Source organism: Catharus ustulatus, chromosome 34 (genome assembly GCF_009819885.2).
Source record: "Catharus ustulatus isolate bCatUst1 chromosome 34, bCatUst1.pri.v2, whole genome shotgun sequence".
Lineage (NCBI taxonomy): Eukaryota > Metazoa > Chordata > Aves > Passeriformes > Turdidae > Catharus > Catharus ustulatus.
Window position 1 is genome coordinate 1,660,907 of NC_046254.1, and position 22,832 is coordinate 1,683,738.

Consider the following 22,832-nt stretch of genomic DNA (forward strand, 5'->3'; position numbering starts at 1 on the left):
AGGGGCTATAGGGGCTATAGGAGCTATAGGGGCTATAGGGGCTATAGGAGCTATAGGAGCTGTAGGGGCTATAGGGGCTATAGGGGCTATAGGGGCTATAGGGGCTATAGGGGCTATGGGGCTATAGGGGCTATAGGAGCTATAGGAGCTATAGGAGCTATAGGGGCTATAGGAGCTATAGGGGCTATAGGGGCTATGGGAGCTATAGGGGCTATGGGGGCTATAGGGGCTATAGGAGCTATAGGGGCTCTAGGGGCTATAGGGGCTATAGGGGCTATAGGGGCTATAGGGGCTATAGGGGCTATAGGGGCTATAGGGGCTATAGGAGCTATAGGGGCTATAGGGGCTATGGGAGCTATAGGGGCTATGGGGGCTATAGGGGCTATAGGAGCTATAGGGGCTCTAGGGGCTATAGGGGCTATAGGGGCTATAGGGGCTATAGGGGCTATAGGGGCTATAGGGGCTATAGGAGCTATAGGGGCTATAGGGGCTATGGGAGCTATAGGGGCTATGGGGGCTATAGGGGCTATAGGAGCTATAGGGGCTCTAGGGGCTATAGGGGCTATAGGGGCTATAGGAGCTCTAGGGGCTATAGGAGCTATAGGGGCTATAGGGGCTATAGGCACTATAGGAGCTATAGGGGCTATAGGGGCTATAGGGGCTATAGGGGCTATAGGAGCTATAGGAGCTATAGGGGCTATAGGAGCTATAGGGGCTATGGGAGCTATAGGGGCTATGGGGGCTATAGGGGCTATAGGAGCTATAGGGGCTATAGGGGCTATAGGAGCTATAGGGGCTATAGGGGCTATAGGGGCTATAGGGGATATAGGGGCTATAGGGGCTATAGGAGCTATAGGGGCTATAGGGGCTATAGGAGCTATAGGGGCTATAGGGGCTGTAGGGGCTATAGGAGCTATAGGGGTTATAGGAGCTATAGGGGCTATAGGGGCTATAGGGGCTATAGGGGCTATAGGAGCTATAGGGGCTATAGGAGCTATAGGAGCTATAGGAGCTATAGGGGCTATAGGGGCTATAGGAGCTATAGGGGCTATAGGGGCTGTAGGGGCTATAGGAGCTATAGGGGCTATAGGAGCTATAGGGGCTATAGGGGCTATAGGGGCTATAGGAGCTATAGGGGCTATAGGGGCTATAGGGGCTATAGGGGCTATAGGAGATATAGGAGCTATGGGAGCTATAGGGGCTATAGGAGCTATAGGGGCTATAGGAGCTATGGGGGCTATAGGGGCTATAGGGGCTATAGGGGCTATAGGAGATATAGGAGCTATAGGAGCTATAGGAGCTATAGGGGCTATAGGGGCTATAGGAGCTATAGGGGCTATAGGGGCTATAGGAGCTATAGGGGCAATAGGGGCTATAGGGGCTATAGGGGCTATAGGAGCTATAGGGGCTATAGGGGCTATAGGAGCTATAGGGGCTATAGGGGCTATAGGAGCTATAGGGGCTATAGGGGCTATAGGAGCTATAGGGGCTATAGGGGCTATAGGAGCTATAGGAGCTATAGGGGCTATAGGAGCTATAGGGGCTATAGGGGCTATAGGGGCTATAGGAGCTATAGGGGCTATAGGAGCTATAGGGGCTATAGGAGCTATAGGGGCTATAGGGGCTATAGGGGCTATGGGAGCTATAGGGGCTATGGGGGCTATAGGAGCTATAGGGGCTATAGGGGCTATAGGAGCTATAGGGGCTATAGGAGCTATGGGGGCTATAGGGGCTATAGGGGCTATAGGGGCTATAGGAGATATAGGAGCTATAGGAGCTATAGGAGCTATAGGGGCTATAGGAGCTATAGGGGCTATAGGGGCTATAGGAGCTATAGGGGCAATAGGGGCTATAGGGGCTATAGGGGCTATAGGGGCTATAGGGGCTATAGGGGCTATAGGGGCTATAGGAGCTATAGGGGCAATAGGGGCTATAGGGGCTATAGGGGCTATAGGGGCTTTGGGACTGTCCAAAGAGATTTTGGATCCTTTCAAGGATATTTTGGATCCTTTCAAGGGGGTTTGGATCCCTCCAAGAAGGTTTCAGATCATTCCAAGGAGATTTTGGATCTTTTCAAGGAGATTTTGGATCTTTTCAAGGGGATTTTGGAGCCCTTCAAGAGAATTTCAGACCTCCCCGAGGGGATTTTGGATCCTTTCAAAGGGATTTTGGATCTTTTCAAGAGGGTTTGGATCGCTCCAAGAAGGTTTTGGATCCTTTCAAGGATATTTTGGATCCCTTCAAGGGAATTTGGATCCTTTCAAGGATATTTTGGATCCTTTCAAGAGGGTTTGGATCATTTCAAGGGGATTTCAGACCTCCCCGAGGGGATTTTGGATTCTTTCAAAAGGATTTTGAATCCTTTCAGGAGGGTTTTGGATCCTTTCAAGGGGATTTGGAACTCTCCAAGGGGATTTTGGGTCCTTTCAAGGGGATTCCAGATCCCTCTGAGGGGATTTTGGATCCTTCCAACGGGATTTTGGATCCTTTCAAGAGGTTTTTTATTCTCTCAAGGGGGTTCAGACCCCACCAAGAGGATTTTGGATCCTTTCAAGGAGATTTTGAATCCTTTCAAGAGGGTTTTTTATTCTTTCAAGAGGGTTTGGAACTCTCCAAGGGGATTTTGGATCCTTTCAAGGGGGTTCAGACCCCTCCAAGGGGATTTCAGATCCTTCCAAGGGGATTTCAGATCCTTCCAAGGGGATTTTGGATCCTTTCAAAGGGATTTTGGATCTTTTCAAGAGGGTTTGGATCCCTCCAGGAAGGTTTCGGATCCTTTTAAGGGGACTTTGGATCATTCCAAGGGGATTTTGGATCCCTTCAAGGGAATTTGGGACTGCCCAAAGAGATCCTTTCAAGAGGATTTTGGATCTTTTCCAGAGGGTTTGGATCCCTCCAAGAAGGTTTTGGATCCTTTCAAGGAGATTTTGGATCCCTTCGAGGGAATTTGGATCCTTTCAAGAGGGTTCGGATCATTTCATGGGGATTTCAGACCTCCCTGAGGAGATTTTGGATCCTTTCAAGAAGATTTCAGATCATTTAACGGGGATTTTGGATCCCTTCAAGGGATTTTGGATCCTTTCAAGAGGGTTTGGATCATTTCACGGGGATTTCAGACCTCCACGAGGGGATTTTGGATCCTTTCAAAGGGATTAAGGATCCTTTCAAGAGGATTTTGGATCCCTTCAAGGGGATTTCGTATCCTTTCAAATGGGTTTTGGATCCTTTCAAAAGGGTTTTTTATTCTTTCAAATGGGTTTTGTATTCTTTCAAGAGGATTTGGAACTCTCCAAGTGGATTTCGGATCCTTTCAAGAGGATTTTGGATCCTTTCAGGAGGGTTTGGGATCCTTTCAAGGAGATTCTGGATCCTTTCAAATGGGTTTTGGATCCCTTCAAAAGGGTTTTTTATTCTTTCAAATGGGTTTTGTATTCTTTCAAGAGGATTTGGAACTTTCCGAGGGGATTTTGGATCCTTTCAAGGAGATTTTGGATCATTTCAGGGGGATTTTGGATCATTTCAGGGGGGTTTGGACACATCCAAGGCACTTTTTGACCCTTCCCGGGGCATTTTGGGTCCATCCTAAGGAATTTTGGGTCCTTCCAAGGGACCTTCAGCCCCTTCTGAGGAGGATTTGGATCTCTCCAAGGGGATTCAAACTCTTCCAAGAGGGTTTCAGGTCTCTCCGAGGGGGTTCTGGGTCATTCCGAGGGGATTTTGGAACATTCCGAGGGGATTTTGGGTCATTCCGAAGTGATTTCGGGTCATTCTGAAGGGATTTTGGGCCATTCCGAGACATTTCGGGCCCGTCCGACACTCGCGGGCGAGGGGCGGGATCAGCAGAAGCGCTCCTCGCTCCTATTGACTGAGAGCGTGACTGACGGAGGCGCTCCGCGTTCCTATTGGCTGAGAGCGTGACTGACGGAGGCGCTCCGCGTTCCTATTGGCTGAGAGCGTGACTGACGGGGACGCTCCGCGTTCCTATTGGCTGAGAGCGTGACTGACAGGGACGCTCCGCATTCCTATTGGCTGAGAGCGTGACTGACGGGGACGCTCCGCGCTCCTATTGGCTGAGAGCGTGACTGACGGGGACGCTCCGCGCTCCTATTGGCTGAGAGTGTGACGGGGACGCTCCGCGCTCCTATTGGCTGAGAGTGTGACTGACGGAAGCGCTCCGCGCTCCTATTGGCTGAGAGCGTGACTGACGGGGACGCTCCGCGCTCCTATTGGCTGAGCGGCGTTGATTGGCAGGACGGGCCGGGATCTCGCTGCGCCGCTGGAACTGGTCCCAGTGCCGAACTGGGAGGGGCTCAGACTGGTCCAGGCCTCCCAAAGACCCCCCAGAGTCCCCCCAAAAATCCCAGAGCCCCCCAAGAGTTCTAGAAACTTCTGGAGGTTTTGGGGGAGGGTCCAGGGTGGGACTGGAGGATCTGAATTGAGGTGGGGGGAGGTCCCAGGGAGATTTTGGGGGTCCCTGGGGTTGGTTTTGGGGACCCCATGGGAAATTTGGGGGTCCCTGGGGTTGGGTTTGGGGGTCCCCAGGGAGATTTTGGGGGTCCCTGGGCTGAATTTGGGGTTCCCAGAGAAGTTTTAGGGTTCCCTGGGGTTGTTTTTGGGGTTGTTTTTGGAAATTTGGGGATTCCAGAGGTGAATCTGGGGGTCCCCAGAGAAGTTTTAGGGGTCCCTGGAGTTGGGTTTGGGGTCCCCATGGAAAATCTGGGGGTCCCTGGGGTGAATTTGGGGTCCCCAGGGAGATTTTAGGGTTCCCTGAGTTGTTTTTGGGGTTGTTTTTGGAAATTTTGTGGTCCCCAGAGATGAATTTGGGGTCCCCAGGGTGGTTTTAGGGTTCCCTGGGTTGTTTTTGGGGTTGTTTTTGGAAATTTTGGGGTTCCAGAGGTGAATTTGAGCTCCCCAGGGAGATTTTGGGGGTCCCTGGGGTTGGGTTTGGGGTCCCCATGGAAATTTTGGGGTCCCCAGAGATCAATTTGGGGTCTCCAGGGAGATTTTGGGGGTCCCTGGGGTGAATTTGGGGTCCCCAGGGCGATTTTCGGGTTCCCTGGGGTTGTTTTTGGGGTTGTTTTTGGAAATTTTGGGATTCCAGAGGTGAATTTGGGGTCCCCATGGAAATTTTGGGGTCCCCAGAGAGGAATTTGGGGGTCCCAGGTAGATTTTGGGGGTCCTCAGGGAGGTTTTAAGGTTCCCTGGGTTGTTTTTGGGGTTGTTTTTGGTAATTTTGGGATTCCAGAGATGAATTTGGGGTCCCCACAGAAGTTTTAGGAGTCCCTGAGTTGTTTTTGGGGTTGTTTTTGGAAATTTTGTGGTTCCCAGAGATGAATTTGGGGTCCCCATGGAAAATTTTGGGGTCCCCAGAGCTGAATTTGGGGTCCCCAGGGAGATTTTAGGGTTTCCTGAGTTGTTTTTGGGGTTGTTTTTTTAAATTTTGGGATTCCAGAGATGAATTTGGGGTTCCCAGGGAGGTTTTGGGGGTCCCTGGGGTTGTTTTTGGGGTTATTTTTTGGAAATTTTGGGATTCCAGAGGTGAATTTGGGGGTCCCTGGGCTGAATTTGGGGTCCCTGGGGTTGGGTTTGGGGTCCCCATGGAAATTTTGGGATTCCAGAGGTGAATCTGGGGTCTCCAGGGAGATTTTGGGGTTCCCTGAGTTGTTTTTGGGGTTTCTTTGGAAATTTTGGGGTTCCAGAGGTGAATTTGGGAGTCCCTGGGCTGAATTTGGGGTCCCCAGAGAAGTTTTAGGGTTCCCTGGGTTCTTTTTGGGGTTGTTTTTGGAAATTTTGGGGGTCTCTGGGCTGAATTTGGGGTCCCTAGGGAGATTTTGGGGGTCCCTGGGTTGGGTCTGGGGCCCCCAGAGATGAATTTGGGGTCCCCAGGGAGATTTTCGGGTTCCCTGGGTTGTTTTTGGGGTTGTTTTTGGAAATTTTGGGATTCCAGAGGTGAATTTGGGGTCTCCATGACAACCGCCCCCCGGCCCCACAGCGCCCCCCAGCGGGCGGCACCGGACCTGCTAATGAGCTTTTAATTAACTTTTATTGAACGTGATTAATTAATTAATTAATTACAGAGATGGTAAAACCGCACGGCGGGTGGGGGGAGGGGGCGGGGGGGGGAGGGAGGTGAAGGGGGGGGAGGGGCGGCACCAGACCCTCCCCTCCCCCCCCTTCCTCCTCCCCTTCCTCCTCCTCCTCCTCGCACCTATTGCTCGTTTTTTTGGGGGGGTGGGGGAGGGGGAGGAGAGACCCCCCCCCAAAATTTCCAACACCTCCCCTCCCCCCCCTCCCCCTCCCCCAACCCCGGGAGGTGCCGCCCCAGTCCCAGCCCCAAACTGGGAGCACTGGGAGCGCTGGGGAGGGGAATAAATACAATCTTCCAATATATTAAAACCCCCGTGGGGGGTGCTGAGGGTGGGGGGCGGGTGGGGGGTGGGGAGGGGTCCTGGGGGGATTTTTTTTATTTTTATTTTTTATTTTGGGGAGGGGGTCACATCATGCCCAGCTGCAGGAGGGTGTTCGCGTACATCATGGGCTTGACGTTGGGGTGAGGCTGGGGGCGGAAATTTGGGGGGGTCAGGGGGGGTTTGGGGGGGTCTCCCCCACCCCAAATTTCCAGAGTGGGGGTCTCCTCACCCCCCCCCCAACCCAAATTGGAAACCAGGACACGGCCCCTGAGACCCCCCACCCAAAATTCCTGAGGTTGCAGCAATAAAGATGAGGGAGGAAAGAGATTCCACCCCCTAAATAATCCCTGGGACCACCCCCCAAAAAAGGGTGAGACCCCAAAAATCCCCCTAAAAATCCCCCCAAATTACCCCTGGGACCACCCCCCAAATAACCCTGGGACCCCTAAAATCCCCTAAAAAATCCCTGGGACCACCCCCCAAAAATCCCCCCTAAAATGCCCCCCAAATAACCCCTGGGACCACCCCCCAAAAAAGGGTGAGACCCCAAAAATTCCCCCCAAACAATCCCTGGGACCACCCCCCAAAAATTCCCCCTAAAATCCCCCCCAAAAAAAGGATGAGACCCCAAAAGTTCCCCCAAATTACCCCTGGGACCCCAAAAATCCCCCCCTAAATAACCCCTAGGACCCCCAAAAAAGGATGAGACCCCAAAAATCCCCCCTAATATCTCCCCAAATTACTCCTGGGACCACCCTCAAATTACCCCTGGGACCCCTAAAATCCCCTAAATTACCCCTGGGACCACCCCCCAAAAACGATGAGACCCCTAAAAAATCCCCTAAATAACCCCTGGGTTGGATTTTGGGATCGCCAGCCCGATTTTGGGGTCCCTGGGTTGAATTTTGGGGTCCCCAGCCCGATTTTGGGGTCCCCCAGCCCCATTTTGGGGTCCCCCAGCCCCATTTGGGGTCCCTGGGTCGGATTTCGGGGTCCCCAGCCCCATTTCGGGGGTCCCAGCCCCCAGACTCACCACTGCTGTGAACTGGTGGAAGTCGGGGCGGAGGTCGCTGCCCCGCAGGTGAATGTACGAGCCCTTGTTGCCCATCTGGTCACTGCAGGGACATTTGGGGACAGTTGGGGACACTTGGGGACACCACAGCATGGCCACTGTGGGCTATCAAGGCTGGGGGAGCACCAGGGATGGGACATTTGGGGACATTTGGGGACACTTGAGGACACCAGAACACGGTGCCCATGGAGCACCAAGGCTGGGGATCATCAGGGAATGGGACATTTGGGGACATTTGGGGACACCACAGCATGGCCCTCGTGGGCCACCAAGGCTGGTGATCCCCCAGTGTCCCCCCAGTGTCCCCCCCAGTGTCCCCCCAGTGTCCCCCCCAGTGTCCCCAGTGTCCCCCCAGTGTCCCCAGCAGTGTCCCCTCAGTGTCCCCCCAATGTCCCCAGTGTCCCCCCCAGTGTCCCCAGAGTGTCCCTAGCAGTGCCCCCCAGTGTCCCCAGCAGTGTCCCTCAGTGTCCCCAATCCCCCCAACGCCCCCAATCCCCCCAATGTCCCCAATGTCCCCATGATGTCCCCAATATCCCCAATGTCCCCAACGTCCCCAATATCCCCAGTGTCCCCAGTGTCCCCTCACTGTCCCCCAGTGTCCTCTCAGTGTCCCCAATGTCCCCCCCAATGTCACTCACCAGTAGTTGGGCGCAGAGAAGACGGTGACACAGCGGCCATCGTGTGCCACCATGGACACTGCCCCACGGCCACCCCAGTGTCCCCACTGTCCCCAGCAATGTCCCCAATGTCCCCAGTGTCCCCCCAGTGTCCCCCCAGTGTCCCCGATGTCCCCAATCCCCCCAATGTCCCCATGATGTCCCCAATGTCCCCAATCCCCTCAACGCCCCCAATCCCCCCAATGTCCCCAATATCCCCATGATGTCCCCAATATCCCCAATGTCCCCAATGTCCCCAATATCCCCAGTGTCCCCAGTGTCCCCTCACTGTCCCCCAGTGTCCCCAGTGTCCCCAGCAGTGTCCCCAGTGTCCCCAGCAGTGTCCCCTCAGTGTCCCCAGTGTCCCTCACCAGTAGTTGGGCGCGGAGAAGACGGTGACACAGCGGCCATCGTGGCCACCATGGACACTGCCCCACGGCCACCCCAGTGTCCCCAGTGTCCCCCCAGTGTCCCCAGCAGTGTCCCCCAATATCCCCATGATGTCCCCAATGTCCCCAGCAGTGTCCCTCACCAGTAGTTGGGCGCAGAGAAGACGGTGACACAGCGGCCATCATGTGCCACCATGGACACTGCCCCACAGCTACCCCAGTGTCCCCAGTGTCCCCAGTGTCCCCCCAGTGTCCCCAGTGTCCCCAGCAGTGTCACTCACCAGTAGTTGGGCGCGGAGAAGACGGTGACACAGCGGCCATCGTGTGCCACCTCGTAGCCCTCGGCCTTGACCTCGTGGCTGCGGATGATCAGCTCCAGGCGGTTCCGCTCCAGGAAGCGCTTGGTGACATCGGGGCCAAACTGGCAGCTGACCCCGCGCTTGCTGACCGAGCGGCCGTTCTGGGGACATGGGGACATTGGGGACATCGGGGCCGAACTGGCAGCTGACCCCGCGCTTGCTGACCGAGCGGCCGTTCTGGGGACATGGGGACATTGGGGACATTGGGGGGATTGGGGACAGTGGGGGGATTGGGGACATTGGGGACATTGGTGACATCGGGGCCGAACTGGCAGCTGACCCCGCGCTTGCTGACCGAGCGGCCGTTCTGGGGACATGGGGACATTGAGGACATTGGGGACATTGGGGGACATTTGGGACATTGGGGGGATTGGGGACATTGGGGACATTGGGGGGATTTGGGACATTGGGGACATTGGTGACATCGGGGCCAAACTGGCAGCTGACCCCGCGCTTGCTGACCGAGCGGCCGTTCTGGGGACATGGGGACATTGGGGACATTGGGGGGATTGGGGACATTGGGGACATGGGGGACACTGGGGACATTGGGGACATTGGGGACATCATGGGGACATTGGGGGGATTGGGGGGATTGGGGACATTGGCGACATTGGGGGATTGGGGACATTGGTGACATTGGGGACATCATGGGGACATTGGGGACATTGGTGACATCGGGGCCGAACTGGCAGCTGACCCCGCGCTTGCTGACCGACCGGCCGTTCTGGGGACATGGGGACATTGGGGACATCATTGGGGACATTGGGGACATTGGTGACATCGTGGGGACATTGGGGACAATGGGGGTGTTGGGGACATTGGGGACAGTGGGGGTGTTGGGGACATCAGGGCCAAACTGGCACCTGAGGACAGGGCAGGGGACATCCCAAGGACCTGGGACAGGGCAGGTGACACCCCCAAGGACCTTGGGGACACGATGGGGACATCCCCAGGACCTTGGGGACAGGGGAGGGGACACCGCAAGGACATGGGGACATGGGAGGTGACACCCCCAGGACTTGGGGACAGGGCAGGTGACACCCCCAGGACATGGGGACAGGGGAGGTGACATCCCAAGGACCTGGGGACAGGGGAGGTGACACCCCCAGGACTTTGGGGACACCATGGGGACATCCCCAGGACCTTGGGGACAGGGGAGGTGACATCCCCAGGACATGGGGACAGGGGAGGTGACACCCCAAGGACCTGGGGACAGGGGAGGTGACATCCCAAGGACATGGGGACAGGGGAGGTGACATCCCCAGGACCTTGGGGACACCATGGGGACACCCCCAGAACTTGGGGACAGGGGAAGTGACATCCCCAGGACATGGGGACATGATGGGGACATCCCCAGGACCTTGGGGACATGGAAAGGGACAGCACCAGGACCTTGGGGACAGGGGAGGTGACACCCCCAAGGACCTGGGGACAGGGGAGGTGACATCCCCAGGACCTTGGGGACACCATGGGGACACCCCCAGGACCTTGGGGACAGGGGAGGTGACATCCCCAAGGACTTGAGGACAAGAGAGGTGACACCCCCAGGACCTTGGGGACAGGGGAGGTGACATCCCCAGGACTTTGGGGACACCATGGTGACACCCCCAGGACCTTGGGGACATCCCGGGGGGTCACAGCTCACCTGGGGCTGGGGGTCAGACCAGAGCAGGTCACACATCGGCCCTGAGGGGACACGGGGGGGGTCACAGCTCTGTCCCCTGGCTGGGGACACCTTGGGGACACCTTGGGGACACCTTGGGGACACCTTGGGGACACGTCCCCGTCCCACCTGAGTCCGGGGGCTGCCGGTTCCGCTCGATCTTGCGGATGTCATCGAGGGTGACGCCGTCCTCGCTGAAGAGACCCCCGTGCATGATCTGGGGGACATGGGGGGGACAGCGGGGACAGGAGGGGACAGGAGGGGATGGCAGAGACAGCAGGGACAGGAGGGACAGGGGGGATGGCAGGGACATGGGGACAGCAGGGACAGGAGGGGACAGCGGGGACAGGAGGGGACGGCAGGGGACATGGGGGACAGGAGGGGACAGCAGGGATGGGGGGACAGCAGGGACAGGAGGGGACGGCAGGGACAGGGGGACAGGAGGGACATGGTGGGGATGGCAGGGATAGCAGGGACAGGGGGACAGGAGGGGACAGCAGGGACAGGAGGGAATGGCAGGGACATGATGGGGATGGCAGGGACATGATGGGGATGGCAGGGACAGGAGGGGACACCAGGGACAGGAGGGGACGGCAGGGACATGGGGGGATGGCAGGGACAGGGAGGGACAGCAGGGACATGGGAGGGATGGCAGGGACAGGAGGGGACAGCAGGGGACAGCAGGGACAGGAGGGGATGGCAGGGACAGCAGGGGACAGAGGGGACAGGAGGGGACAGCAGAGACAGGAGGGGACGGCAGGGACAGCAGGGGACAGAGGGGACACGGGGGACAGCAGGGACAGGAGGGGACAGCAGGGACAGGAGGGGATGGCAGGGACAGCAGGGACAAGGAGGGGACGGCAGGGACATGGGGGGATGGCAGGGACAGGAGGGGACAGGAGGGGACAGGAGGGGACGGCAGGGACATGGGGGGATGGCAGGGACAGGAGGGGACAGGAGGGGACAGGAGGGGACGGCAGGGACATGGGGGGATGGCAGGGACATGATGGGATGGCAGGGACAGGAGGGGACAGGAGGGACATGATGGGATGGCAGGGACAGGAGGGGACAGGAGGGGACAGATAATGAGCCACAGATGCCAAATAAGGATCTATAGTGACCAATGGGCGCTGCCAGATAGTGATCCTGGGTGGCAGTGTCCCCCCCGGTGTCCCCCCCGGTGTCCCCCCAGTGTCCCCCCCGGTGTCCCCCCCGGTGTCCCCCCCGGTGTCCCCCCCGGTGTCCCCCCGGTGTCCCCCCCGTGTCCCCCCGTGTCCCCTCACCAGCACTTTGCCGTTGATGCACTGGGCCAGGGGCAGCCACTCGAAGACCTCGCTGAAGAGCGCGAACATCTGCGCCGTGTACTTGGCCTTCACCTCGCCCTCGAAGCCGTAGATCTGGTTCATGTTGTCCGTCTCGTGGTTCCCTGCGGGGACACGGGGACACTGCCACCCCTGGGGACAGTGTCTGGGGCTGGGGACACTGCCACTCCTGGGGACAGTGTCGGGGCCTGGGGACAGCTGCCACCCCTGGGGACACTGCCACCCCTGGGGACAGTGTCTGGGGTGTGGGGACACTGCCACCCCTGGGGACAGTGTCTGGGGTCTGGGGACACTGCCACCCCTGGGGACACTGCCTGGGGTCTGGGGACACTGTCTGGGGACTGGGGACAGCTGCCACCCCTGGGGATACTGCCTGGGGTCTGGGGACACTGCCTGGGTCTGGGGACACTGCCACCCCTGGGGACACTGTCCAGGGTCTGGGGACACTGCCACCCCTGGGGACATTGCCTGGGGTCTGGGGACACTGCCACCCCTGGGGATACTGTCCGGGGTCTGGGGACACTGCCACCCCTGGGGACAGTGTCTGGGGTCTGGGGACACTGTCCGGGGACACGGGGACACTGCCACCCCTGGGGACACTGTCCGGGGTCTGGGGACACTGCCACCCCTGGGGACACTGTCCGGGGACACGGGGACACTGCCACCCCTGGGGACACTGTCCGGGGTCTGGGGACACTGCCACCCCTGGGGACAGTGTCTGGGGCTGGGGACACTGCCACCCCTGGGGACAGCTGCCACCCTTGGGGACACTGCCACCCCTGGGGACACGACACTGCCTGGGGTCTGGGGACACTGCCACCCCTGGGGATACTGTCCGGGGACTGGGGACACTGCCACCCCTGGGGACATTGTCCAGGGACATGGGGACACCGCCACTCCTGGGGACAGTGTCTGGGGTCTGGGGACACTGTCCAGGGTCTGGGGACACTGCCCAGAGGTTGGGGACACTGTCCAGGGTCTGGGGACACTGTCTGCGGATATTGTCCAGGGACATGGGGACACTGCCACCCCTGGGGACATTGTCCAGGGACATGGGGACGCTGCCACCCCTGGGGACACTGCCTGGGGTCTGGGGACACTGTCCGGGAAATGGGGACATTGCCACCCCTAGGGACAGTGCCTGGGTCTGGGGACACTGCCACCCCTGGGGACACTGTCCGGGGTCTGGGGATAGTGTCCAGGGAATGGGGACACTGTTCAGGGTCTGGGGACACTGCCACCCCTGGGGACACTGTCCAGGGTCTGGTGACACTGCCACTCCTGGGGACACTGCCTGGGGACAATGGATGCCCCCAACCCCAAGGGGACAGGGATGTCCCCAACCTGAAGGGACAGGGATGTCCCCCAACCCCAAGGGACAGGGATGTCACCAACCCCAAGGGACAGAGATGTCTCCAACCCCAAGGGACAGGGATGTCCCCAGCATGAAGGGACAGGGATGTCCCCAAACCCCTCCAAGGGACAGGGATGTCCCAAACCCCAAGGGGACAGGGATGTCCCCAACCTGAAGGGACAGGGATGTCCCCAAACCCCACAAGGGACAGGGATGTCCCCAACCTGAAGGGACAGGGATGTCCCCAAACCCCCACAAGGGACAGGAATGCCACCAACCCCAAGGGACAGGAATGCCACCAACCCCAAAGGGACAGAGATGTCCCCAACCTGAAGGGACAGGAATGTCCCCAAACCCCTCCAAGGGACAGAGATGTCCCCAACACCAAGGGACAGGAATGCCACCAACCCCAAAGGACAGGAATGCCACCAACCCCAAAGTGACAGGGATGTCCCAACCCCAAGGGACAGGGATGTCCCCAAACCCCAAGGGACAGGGATGTCCCCAACCCCAAGGGACAGGGATGTCCCCAGCCCCACAAGGGACAGGAATGCCACCAACCCCAAGGGGACAGGGATGTCCCCAACCCCAAGGGGACAGGAATGTCCCCAAACCCCTCCAAGGGACAGGAATGTCCCCAAACCCCTCCAAGGGACAGAGATGTCTCCAACCCCAAGGGACAGGGATGTCCCCAACCCCAAGGGGACAGGGATGCCACCAACCCCAAGGGGACAGGAATGCCACCAACCCCAAGGGGACGGGACTGCCACCAACCCCAAGGGACAGGGACGTCTCTAATCCCAAAGGGACAGGGATGTCCCCAAACCCCTCCAAGGGACAGGAATGTCCCCAACCCCAAGGGGACAAAACCTCCTCCTTTATAAGACCTGCCACAAAGTGAGCTATAGCGTACAACGGGGGCTGCCAGATAGTGAGCCACAGGGGACAATGTGGGACAAGAGGTGACAAGAGGTGACAGGAGGGGACAGGAGGGGACAGGAGGGGACAAGAGGTGACAAGAGGGGACAGCTGTGGGGACTCCAGACCCTGCATTACCTCGGAGCAGGTGGAAATGGTCGGGGTAGAGCAGCTTGAAGCCAAAGAGCGTCAGGATGACCTCGACCGAGAAGGAGCCGCGGTCCACAAAGTCCCCGTTGAAAATCTGTCACCAGCTCAGGACAATGCCACCCCCAGGAGCGTCCCCAGCGTCCCCTCGGTGTCCCCCCCAGCCCAGCCCAGCCCAGGGTTGGATACATAAGGGTTGGCCTCGGAGGGGAGCCCGTTGAGCTCGAAGATGTTGAGCAGGTCGTAGAACTGGCCGTGGGTGTCCCCGCACACTGTCACCTTCTCTGTCTGCTCAGGGGACAGGGGGGTGGCACCAATGTCACCGTGCCACCACGGGGACACCCCCTTAGAGTCCCCAAAAAAGCAAAGGGGGCACTCACCTCCTTCAACGTGGTCTCCACCAGGGTGGGCAGCTTGGCCAGCACCTCCTTCACCTGCACCAGGATCTGCGGGGCGGGGACATTTGGGGACAGCACAGTTGGGGACAGCAGAGTTGGGGACAGTTGGGGACAGCCCTGGGGGGTTTGGGGGGTACCTGGTAGGCGCATTTTCTGTGGAGTTTCTTCTGGTCCTTGTACCACTGCATCAGCTCCTTCATGAAGGCCAGCGTCACCTTGCCGTCCTCCAGCTTGGGGCCGCTGTACTCGTCCTCGATGGCTTGGGGACACAGGGGACACGGGGACAGGGGGGACAGTGGGGACAGAGGGGACAGGAGGGACACAGGGGGGACAGAGGGGACACGGGGACAGAGGGGACACGGGGGACAGAGGGGACACAGGGGACAGTGAGGGGACACAGGGGACAGAGGGGACAGAGGGGACAGACGGGACAGTGGGGACAGAGGGGACAGTGAGGGGATAGGGGGGACACAGGGGACACAGGGGACAGTGAGGGGACAGTGAGGGGACACGGGGGACAGTGGGGACACAGGGGATACAGGGGACACAGGGGACAGAGGGGTGACACAGGGGACAGCAAGGGACAGAGGGGGGACACAGGGGACACAGGGGACAGTGAGGGGACAGAGAGGACAGAGGGGACACAGGGGATAGAGGGGACACAGGGGACAGTGAGGGACAGAGGGGACACAGGGGACAGCGGGGACAGGGAGGGGACACAGGGGACACGGGGGACACAGGGGATAGAGGGGACAGACAGGACAGTGGGGACAGAGGGGACAGTGAGGGGACAGAGGGGACACAGGGGATAGAGGGGACAGCAAGGGACAGAGGGGACAGAGGGGACACAGGGGACACAGGGGACAGTGAGGGGATAGAGGGGACAGTGAGGGGACACGGGGGACAGAGGGGATAGAGGGGACAGCAAGGGACAGAGGGGACAGAGGGGATAGAGGGGACACAGGGGACAGTGAGGGGACAGTGGGGACAGAGAGGGGATAGAGGGGGCATAGAGAGGGGACAGTGAGGGGACACAGGGGACAGACGGGACACAGGGGACAGGGAGGGGACACAGGGGACACAGGGGACATAGGGACACGGGGGACACAGGGGACAGTGAGGGACAGAGGGGACAGAGGGCACAGTGAGGGGACAGTGAGGGGACAGGGAGAGACAGAGGGGACAGTGAGGGGACAGAGGGGACAGTGAGACCCCCGTGGGGACCCCCAGACATTCATGGGGACCCTAAAAACCTCCCAGGGACCCTTCTGGGGACCCCAGACCCACCCAGGGACCCCCAGGGACCCTCATAGGGACCCCCCAGCCCCTCCCAGGGATCCTTATGGAGACCCCAGCCCCTCCCAGGACCCCCCCACCCCCTCCCTTGGCCCTTGATCCTCCCCCAGTTCCCCCGAGTGACCCCTGACCCCCCTCCCTTGGCCCTTGATCCTCCCCCAGGACCCCTGAATGACCCCTGACCCCCTCCCCAGGCCCCCCGGGTGGGCTGGGGTCTCACTCATGCTCTCGATGTCCAGCGAGTCGACCACGGAGCGCTTGTGCTCGTCGCTGGCGATGGCGCGCTCGAACGCCTTCTGCTTGACGATGCGGTGACACTCCTGGTACTTGAGCTTGGCGTCCTTGTCGTTGGGCCGCACCTTCACCACCTGGGGACAGCGGGGGGACACCGTCAGGGGGGTGGGGATACGGCCAGGGGGTGAGGGGACAGCTGGGGGACACAGTTAGGGGGTGTGGGGACAATGGGGACATGGTCAGGGGGTGTGGGGACAGCGAGGGGACAGTGAGGGACACGGTCAGGGGGGTGGGGACAGCGAGGGCACGGTCACAGGGTATGGGGACAGCGGGGGACAGTGGGGGACACTGTCAGGGGGTGTGGGGACACGGTTATGCGGTGTGGGGACAGTGGGGGACATGGTCAGGGGGTGTGGGGACACGGTCACGGGGTGTGGGGACAGCTGGGGTCAGCTGGGGACACGGTCAAGGAGTGTGGGGACAGCTGGGGACATGGTCAAGGAGTGTGGGGACACGGTTATGGGGTGTGGGGACAGTGGAGACACGGTCAGGGGGGGTGGGGACATGGTCACAGGGCATGGGGACACGGTCAGGGGGGGTGGGGACACGGTCAGGGGGTTTGGGGACACTGGGGGGACACGGTCAGGGGGTTTGGGGACAGCTGGGGACAGTGGGGGGACAACAGGGTACAGCTGGGGACACGGTCAGGGGGTGTGGGGACACAGTCAGGGGGTTTGGGGACAGCGGGGGACACGGTCAGGGGGGATGGGGACATGGTTAGGGGGTGTGGGGACAGCAGGGGACAGCAGGGGACAGCAGGGGACACGGTCAGGGAGGGTGGAGACACGGTCACAGGGCGTGGGGACAGCTGGGGACAGCGGGGGACAGCGGGGGGACACGGACACAGGCCATGGAGACAGTGGGGGACACGGCCATGGGGTGTGGGGACACAGTCAGGGGGTGTGGGGACAGCGGGGGACACATCCACAGGAGAGATGGGGACATCAAAGGACAACTGCAGACACCAGGGATATCCCCAAGGCTTCCCTGACCCCAGAGTGGACACACTGACCCCATGGACACACTGACCCCATGGAGCACACACTGACCCCATGGACACACTGACCCCATGGATGGACACACTGACCCCATGGACACACTGACCCCATGGATGGACACACTGACCCCATGGATGGACACACTGACCCCATGGATGGACACACTGACCCCATGGACACACTGACCCCATGGAGCACACACTGACCCCATGGATGGACACACTGACCCCATGGATGGACACACTGACCCCATGGAGCACACACTGACCCCATGGACACACTGACCCCATGGATGGACACACTGACCCCATGGAGCACACACTGACCCCATGGATGGACACACTGAGTCCACTGATACCCTCAACCGTCCCCTGACCCCGGGATGGACACACTGACCCATGGATGGACACACTGACCCCATAATGACCACACTGACCCCATAGAGCACACACTGACCCCATAATGACCACCCTGACCCCAGGATGGACACACTGAGCCCACAGAGCACACACTGACCCCATAATGACCACCCTGACCCCATGATGGACACACTGACCCCCCCAAACCCCGCTCACCATCTCGTAGTCTCTCAGTGCCGCCTTGAACTTGCCCAGGGCCATGTTGCTGACCCCAGAATGGACACACTGACCCCATAATGACCACACTGACCCCATAATGACCACACTGACCCCACAGAGCACACACTGACCCCGGGATGGACACACTGACCCCAGCATGGCTACTCTGACCCCATGATGGACACACTGACCCCTGGATGATCACAATGATCCCAGGGACACCCTCAACCCTCCCCTGACCCCATGATGACCACCCTGACCCCATGATGGACACACTGACCCCATGGAGCACACACTGACCCCAGAATGATCACGCTGACCACATGATGACCACTCCCACCCCACAATGACCACACTGACCCCGGGATGGACACACTGACCCCATGATGGACACATTGACCCCCCCAAACCCCTCTCACCATCTCGTAGTCTCTGAGTGCCGCCTTGAACTTGCCCAGGGCCATGTTGCTGACCCCAGCATGGACACACTGACCCCATAATGACCACCCTGACCCCAAACCCCGCTCACCATCTCGTAGTCCCTGAGGGCCGCCTTGAACTTGCCCAGGGCCACGTTGCTGACCCCATAATGACCACCCTGACCCCACAATGACCACCCTGACCCCAAACCCCGCTCACCATCTCGTAGTCTCTGAGGGCCGCCTTGAACTTGCCCAGGGCCATGTTGCTGACCCCACAATGACCACCCTGACCCCGGGATGGACACACTGACCCCATAATGACCACCCTGACCCCATGATGGACACACTGACCCCCCCAAACCCCGCTCACCATCTCGTAGTCTCTGAGGGCCGCCTTGAACTTGCCCAGGGCCATGTTGCTGACCCCAGAATTACCACACTGACCCCGGGATGCACACACTGACCCCATAATGACCACACTGACCCCATAATGACCACACTGACCCCAGGATGGACACACTGACCCTCTCCCACCCCCCAAACCCCTCTCACCATCTCGTAGTCTCTCAGTGCTGCCTTGAACTTGCCCAGGGCCATGTTGCTGGCCGCTCTCCTGTAGTAGCCCTTGACGTACTTGCCGTCGAGCTGCACGGCGCGCGTGGCGTCGGCCAGGGCGTAGCCGTAGCACTCGGTGCGCAGGTAGGCCAGGCTGCGGTTCCCATAGTAGATGGCGTTGGACGGGTTCAGCTCGATGGCGCTGCTGTACAGCTTCACCGCGTTCTCGTAGTCCTTGCCTGGGGGGGACACAGGGGGCAGGGGGTGGGGACACAGCGGTCAGGGGTGTGGGGACAGAGGGGTGGGCACAAAGGGTGAGGGTGGTGGGATCCTAAAGTCCAGCAGTGACCAGATCCCAAAGGATAGGAGTGACCAGGCCCCAAAGGATAGGAGTGACCAGACCCCAAAGACTGAGGGTGACAGATCCTGAAGGCCAGGAGTGACCAGACCCCAAAGGGTAGGAGTGACCAGGCCCTGGAGCCCAGGAGTGATCAGACCCCAAAGACTGAGGGTGATCAGATCCTAAAGTCCAGCAGTGACCAGATGTCAAAGGCCAAGAGTGACCACACCCCAAAGACTGAGGGTGATCAGATCCTGGAGGGCAGGAGTGACCACACCCCAAAGGCCAAGAGTGACCAGACCCTGTATCCCAGGACAGACCAGGCCCCAAAGCCCAGTAGTGATCAGACCCCAGAGGATAGGAGTGACCAGATCCCACAGCCCAGGAGTGACCAGATCCCAAAGGATAGGAGTGACCAGATTCCAAAGGGTAGGAGTGACCAGGTCCCAGAGGATAGGAGTGACCAGATTCCAAAGGGTAGGAGTGACCAGGTCCCAGAGGATAGGAGTGACCAGATCCCAAAGACTGAGGGTGACCAGATCCTAAAGGCCAGCAGTGACCAGACCCCAAAGGGCAGGAGTGACCACATCCCAAACTCCAGGACTGACCAGGCCCCAAAGACTGAGGGTGATCACATCACAAAGGATAGGAGTGACCAGACCCAAAGGGTAGGAGTGACCAGATCCCAAAGACTGAGGGTAATCAGATCCTGAAGGCCAGGACTGACCAGATCCCAAAGGCCAAGAGTGACCAGACCCCAAACTCCAGGACTGACCACACCCCAAACTGCAGGAGTGACCAGACCGAAAGGGCAGGACTGACCAGACCCCAAACTCCAGGACTGACCACACCCCAAACCCCAGGACTGACCAGACCCCAAACCCCAGGACTGACCACACCCCAACTGACCACACCCCAAAGCCAGGGGGACAGGTGGATCAGGATGTGGCAGCGGGGTCTGCCTGTGGTCAGTTCCAATGGCTCAGTATTTAGCAGGCAGAGCTGTGGGATCACTATCTGGCAGCCCCCAGTGCCCCCTATAGATCCCCATATAACAGCCCTATAGATCACTATCTGGCAGCCCCCAGTGCCCCCTATAGATCCCCATATAACAGCCCTATAGATCACTATCTGGCAGCCCCCAGTGCCCCCTATAGATCCCCATATAACAGCCCTATAGATCCCCATATAACAGCCCTATAGCTCACAGTCTGGCAGCCCCCAGTGCCCCCTATAGATCCCCATATAACAGTCCCTATAGATCCCCATATAACAGCCCTATAGATCACTATCTGGCAGCCCCCAGTGCCCCCTATAGATACCCATATGACAGCCCCTATAGATCACTATAGCTCACTATCTGGCAGCCCCCAGTGCCCCCTATAGATCTCCACATAACAGCCCCTATAGATCCCTATAGCTCACTATCTGGCAGCCCCCAGTGCCCCCTATAGATCTCCATCTGGCAGCCCCTATAGATCCCTACAGCTCACTATTTGGCAGCCCCCTGCTACCCCCAATGGATCCCTATCTGGCAGCTCCGCTATCCCCCGTTAATCTCCGGTGCTCACTATTTGGCAGCCTCCGTTACACCCAATGGATCCCTTTCTGGTACCTGTGCTCACAATTTGGCATCCCCCATTACTCCAAACGGATCACTATCTGGCAGCTCCGTTATCCCCGGTTAACCTCCGGTGCTCACAATTTGGCAGCCCCCATTCCCCGCCATGGCTCCCTATCTGGCAGCCCCGTTACCCTCTGTGGCTCACTATCTGGCAGTCCCCATTACGGCCAATGGATCCCTTTCTGGCAGCCCCGTTAATACCCGGTGCTCACTATTTGGCAGCCCCCATTACTCCTAATGGTAGCCCCGTTACCCTCGGTGCTCACAATTTGGCAGCCCCCATTCCCCTCCACGGCTCCCTTTCTGGCAGCTCCGTTATCCCCCGTTAACCTCCTATGCTCACAATTTGGCAGCTCCCGTTACCCTCAATGGATCCCTATCTGGCAGCCCCGTTATCCCCCCTTAACCTCTGATGCTCACTATTTAGCAGCCCCCATTATTCCCAATGGATCCCAATCTGGCAGCTCCGTTATCCCCCGTTAACCTCTTAGGATCACAATTTGGCAGCCCCCATTACCCTTAATGGATCCCTTTCTGGCAGCTCCGTTAATAGCCGATGCTCACTATTTGGCAGCCCCCATTACCGTCAATAGATCACTATCTGGCACCCCCGTTAACCTCCGGTGCTCACTATTTAGCAGCTCCCATTACTCCTAATGGCTCACAATCTGGCAGCTCCGTTATCCCCCGTTAACCTTCTATGCTCACTATTTGGCAGCTCCCATTACTGCAAATAGATCTCTTTCTGGCAGCTGTGCTCACTATTTGGCAGCCCCCATTACCCCTAATGGATCCCAATCTGGCAGCCCCGTTACCCCCAGTGGCTCCCTATCTGGCAGCCCCCATTCCCCGCCATGGCTCCCAATCTGGCAGCCCCGTTATCCCCCATTAACCTCCCATGCTCACTATTTGGCAGCCCCCATTACACCCAATGGTTCCCCATCTGGCAGCCCCTATAGATCCCTATAACTCACTATCTAGCAGCCCCCCATTACTCCTAATGGATCACTATCTGGCACCCCCGTTAATCCCCGGTCTTCACTATCTGGCAGCCCCATTCCCCGCCATGGCTCCCAATCTGGCAGCTCCATTATCCCTCGTTAACCTTCTATGCTCACTATTTGGCAGCCCCCATTACGCCTAATGGATCCCTATCTGGCAGCCCCGTTAATCCACGTTGCTCACTATTTGGCAGCTCCCATTACTCCTAACGGATCCCTTTCTGGCAGCTGTGCTCACAATTTGGCAGCTCCTATCACCCTCAATAGCTCCCAATCTGGCAGCTCCGTTATCCCCCGTTAACCTCTCATACTCACTATTTGGCATCCCCCATTACACCTAATGGATCACAATCTAGCAGCCCCATCACCCCTCATGGCCCTCAGCGGCTCACTATTTAGCAGCCCCATTCCCCCCCATAGCTCCCAATCTGGCAGCTCCGTTACCCCCCGGTGCTCACTATCTGGCAGCCCCCATTCCCCTCTATAGATCCCTATCTGGCAGCCCCGTTACCCTCATTGGCTCCCTATTTAGCAGCCCCATTCCCCTCTATGGCTCCCAATCTGGCAGCCCCGTTACCCCTATGGCTCACTATTTAGCAGCCCCATTCCCCGCCATGGCTCCCAATCTGGCAGCCCCGCTCGCCGCCGTTGCCCGCCGCGGCCCGCTCGCCGCTCGCCGCCGTTGCCCGCCGTTACCTTTGAAGTACTCGTTGGCGCGGGCCTTGAGCGCCTCGGCCCGTTCGAGCTCGGCGGGGCTCGGGGGCCGCCCGGGGCCGGCACCGCCGCCGTTCCCCGCCCGCTCTCCCTCCGCCATGGCCGGGCCGTAAAGCGCCGCCGCCGCCGCCGGGCGCGGCCGCCAAGCGCCGCTGTCGCAAAGCGCGGAGGGAGGGGGAGCGCTGTCGTAAACGGGGGGCGGAGGAGCGGCGGGGTTGTGGGGTCCCAAAGTGTCACCAAAGTGTCCCCAAGGGTCCCCAGGGGTGCCCAAAGTGTCTCCAGGTGTCTCCGAGGGTCCCCAGGTGTCCCCAAGGCCCTGATT

The 22,832-nt window shown here is 59.1% G+C and overlaps 1 protein-coding gene across 1 annotated transcript; it reads right to left on the minus strand.

The window, feature by feature from the left end:
- Positions 1 to 6,441: 6,441 nt before the first annotated feature.
- Positions 6,442 to 22,610, minus strand: LOC117009620 (serine/threonine-protein phosphatase 5). The gene is made up of 13 exons (XM_033083887.1): positions 22,493 to 22,610; positions 18,829 to 19,070; positions 16,205 to 16,352; positions 14,826 to 14,947; positions 14,671 to 14,736; positions 14,480 to 14,578; positions 14,282 to 14,387; positions 11,833 to 11,975; positions 10,679 to 10,766; positions 10,532 to 10,572; positions 8,809 to 8,987; positions 7,444 to 7,525; positions 6,442 to 6,556 (listed from the first exon to the last, which is right to left on the minus strand). The coding sequence occupies exons 1-13, from the start codon at positions 22,608 to 22,610 to the stop codon at positions 6,494 to 6,496; spliced, it is 1,497 nt and encodes a 498-aa protein (XP_032939778.1). The 3' UTR covers positions 6,442 to 6,493.
- Positions 22,611 to 22,832: the final 222 nt, after the last annotated feature.

Excerpts from the sequence above, each read along its gene's own strand:
- LOC117009620 (XM_033083887.1), bottom strand. The coding sequence starts at position 22,610 with ATGGCGGAGGGAGAGCGGGCGGGGAACGGCGGCGGTGCCGGCCCCGGG. Across the intron at positions 14,579-14,670 it reads TGGAGACCACGTTGAAGGAG|ACAGAGAAGGTGACAGTGTG; the intron begins GTGAGTGCCCCC and ends TCCCCTGAGCAG. Across the intron at positions 10,767-11,832 it reads GCATCAACGGCAAAGTGCTG|ATCATGCACGGGGGTCTCTT; the intron begins GTGAGGGGACAC and ends CATGTCCCCCAG.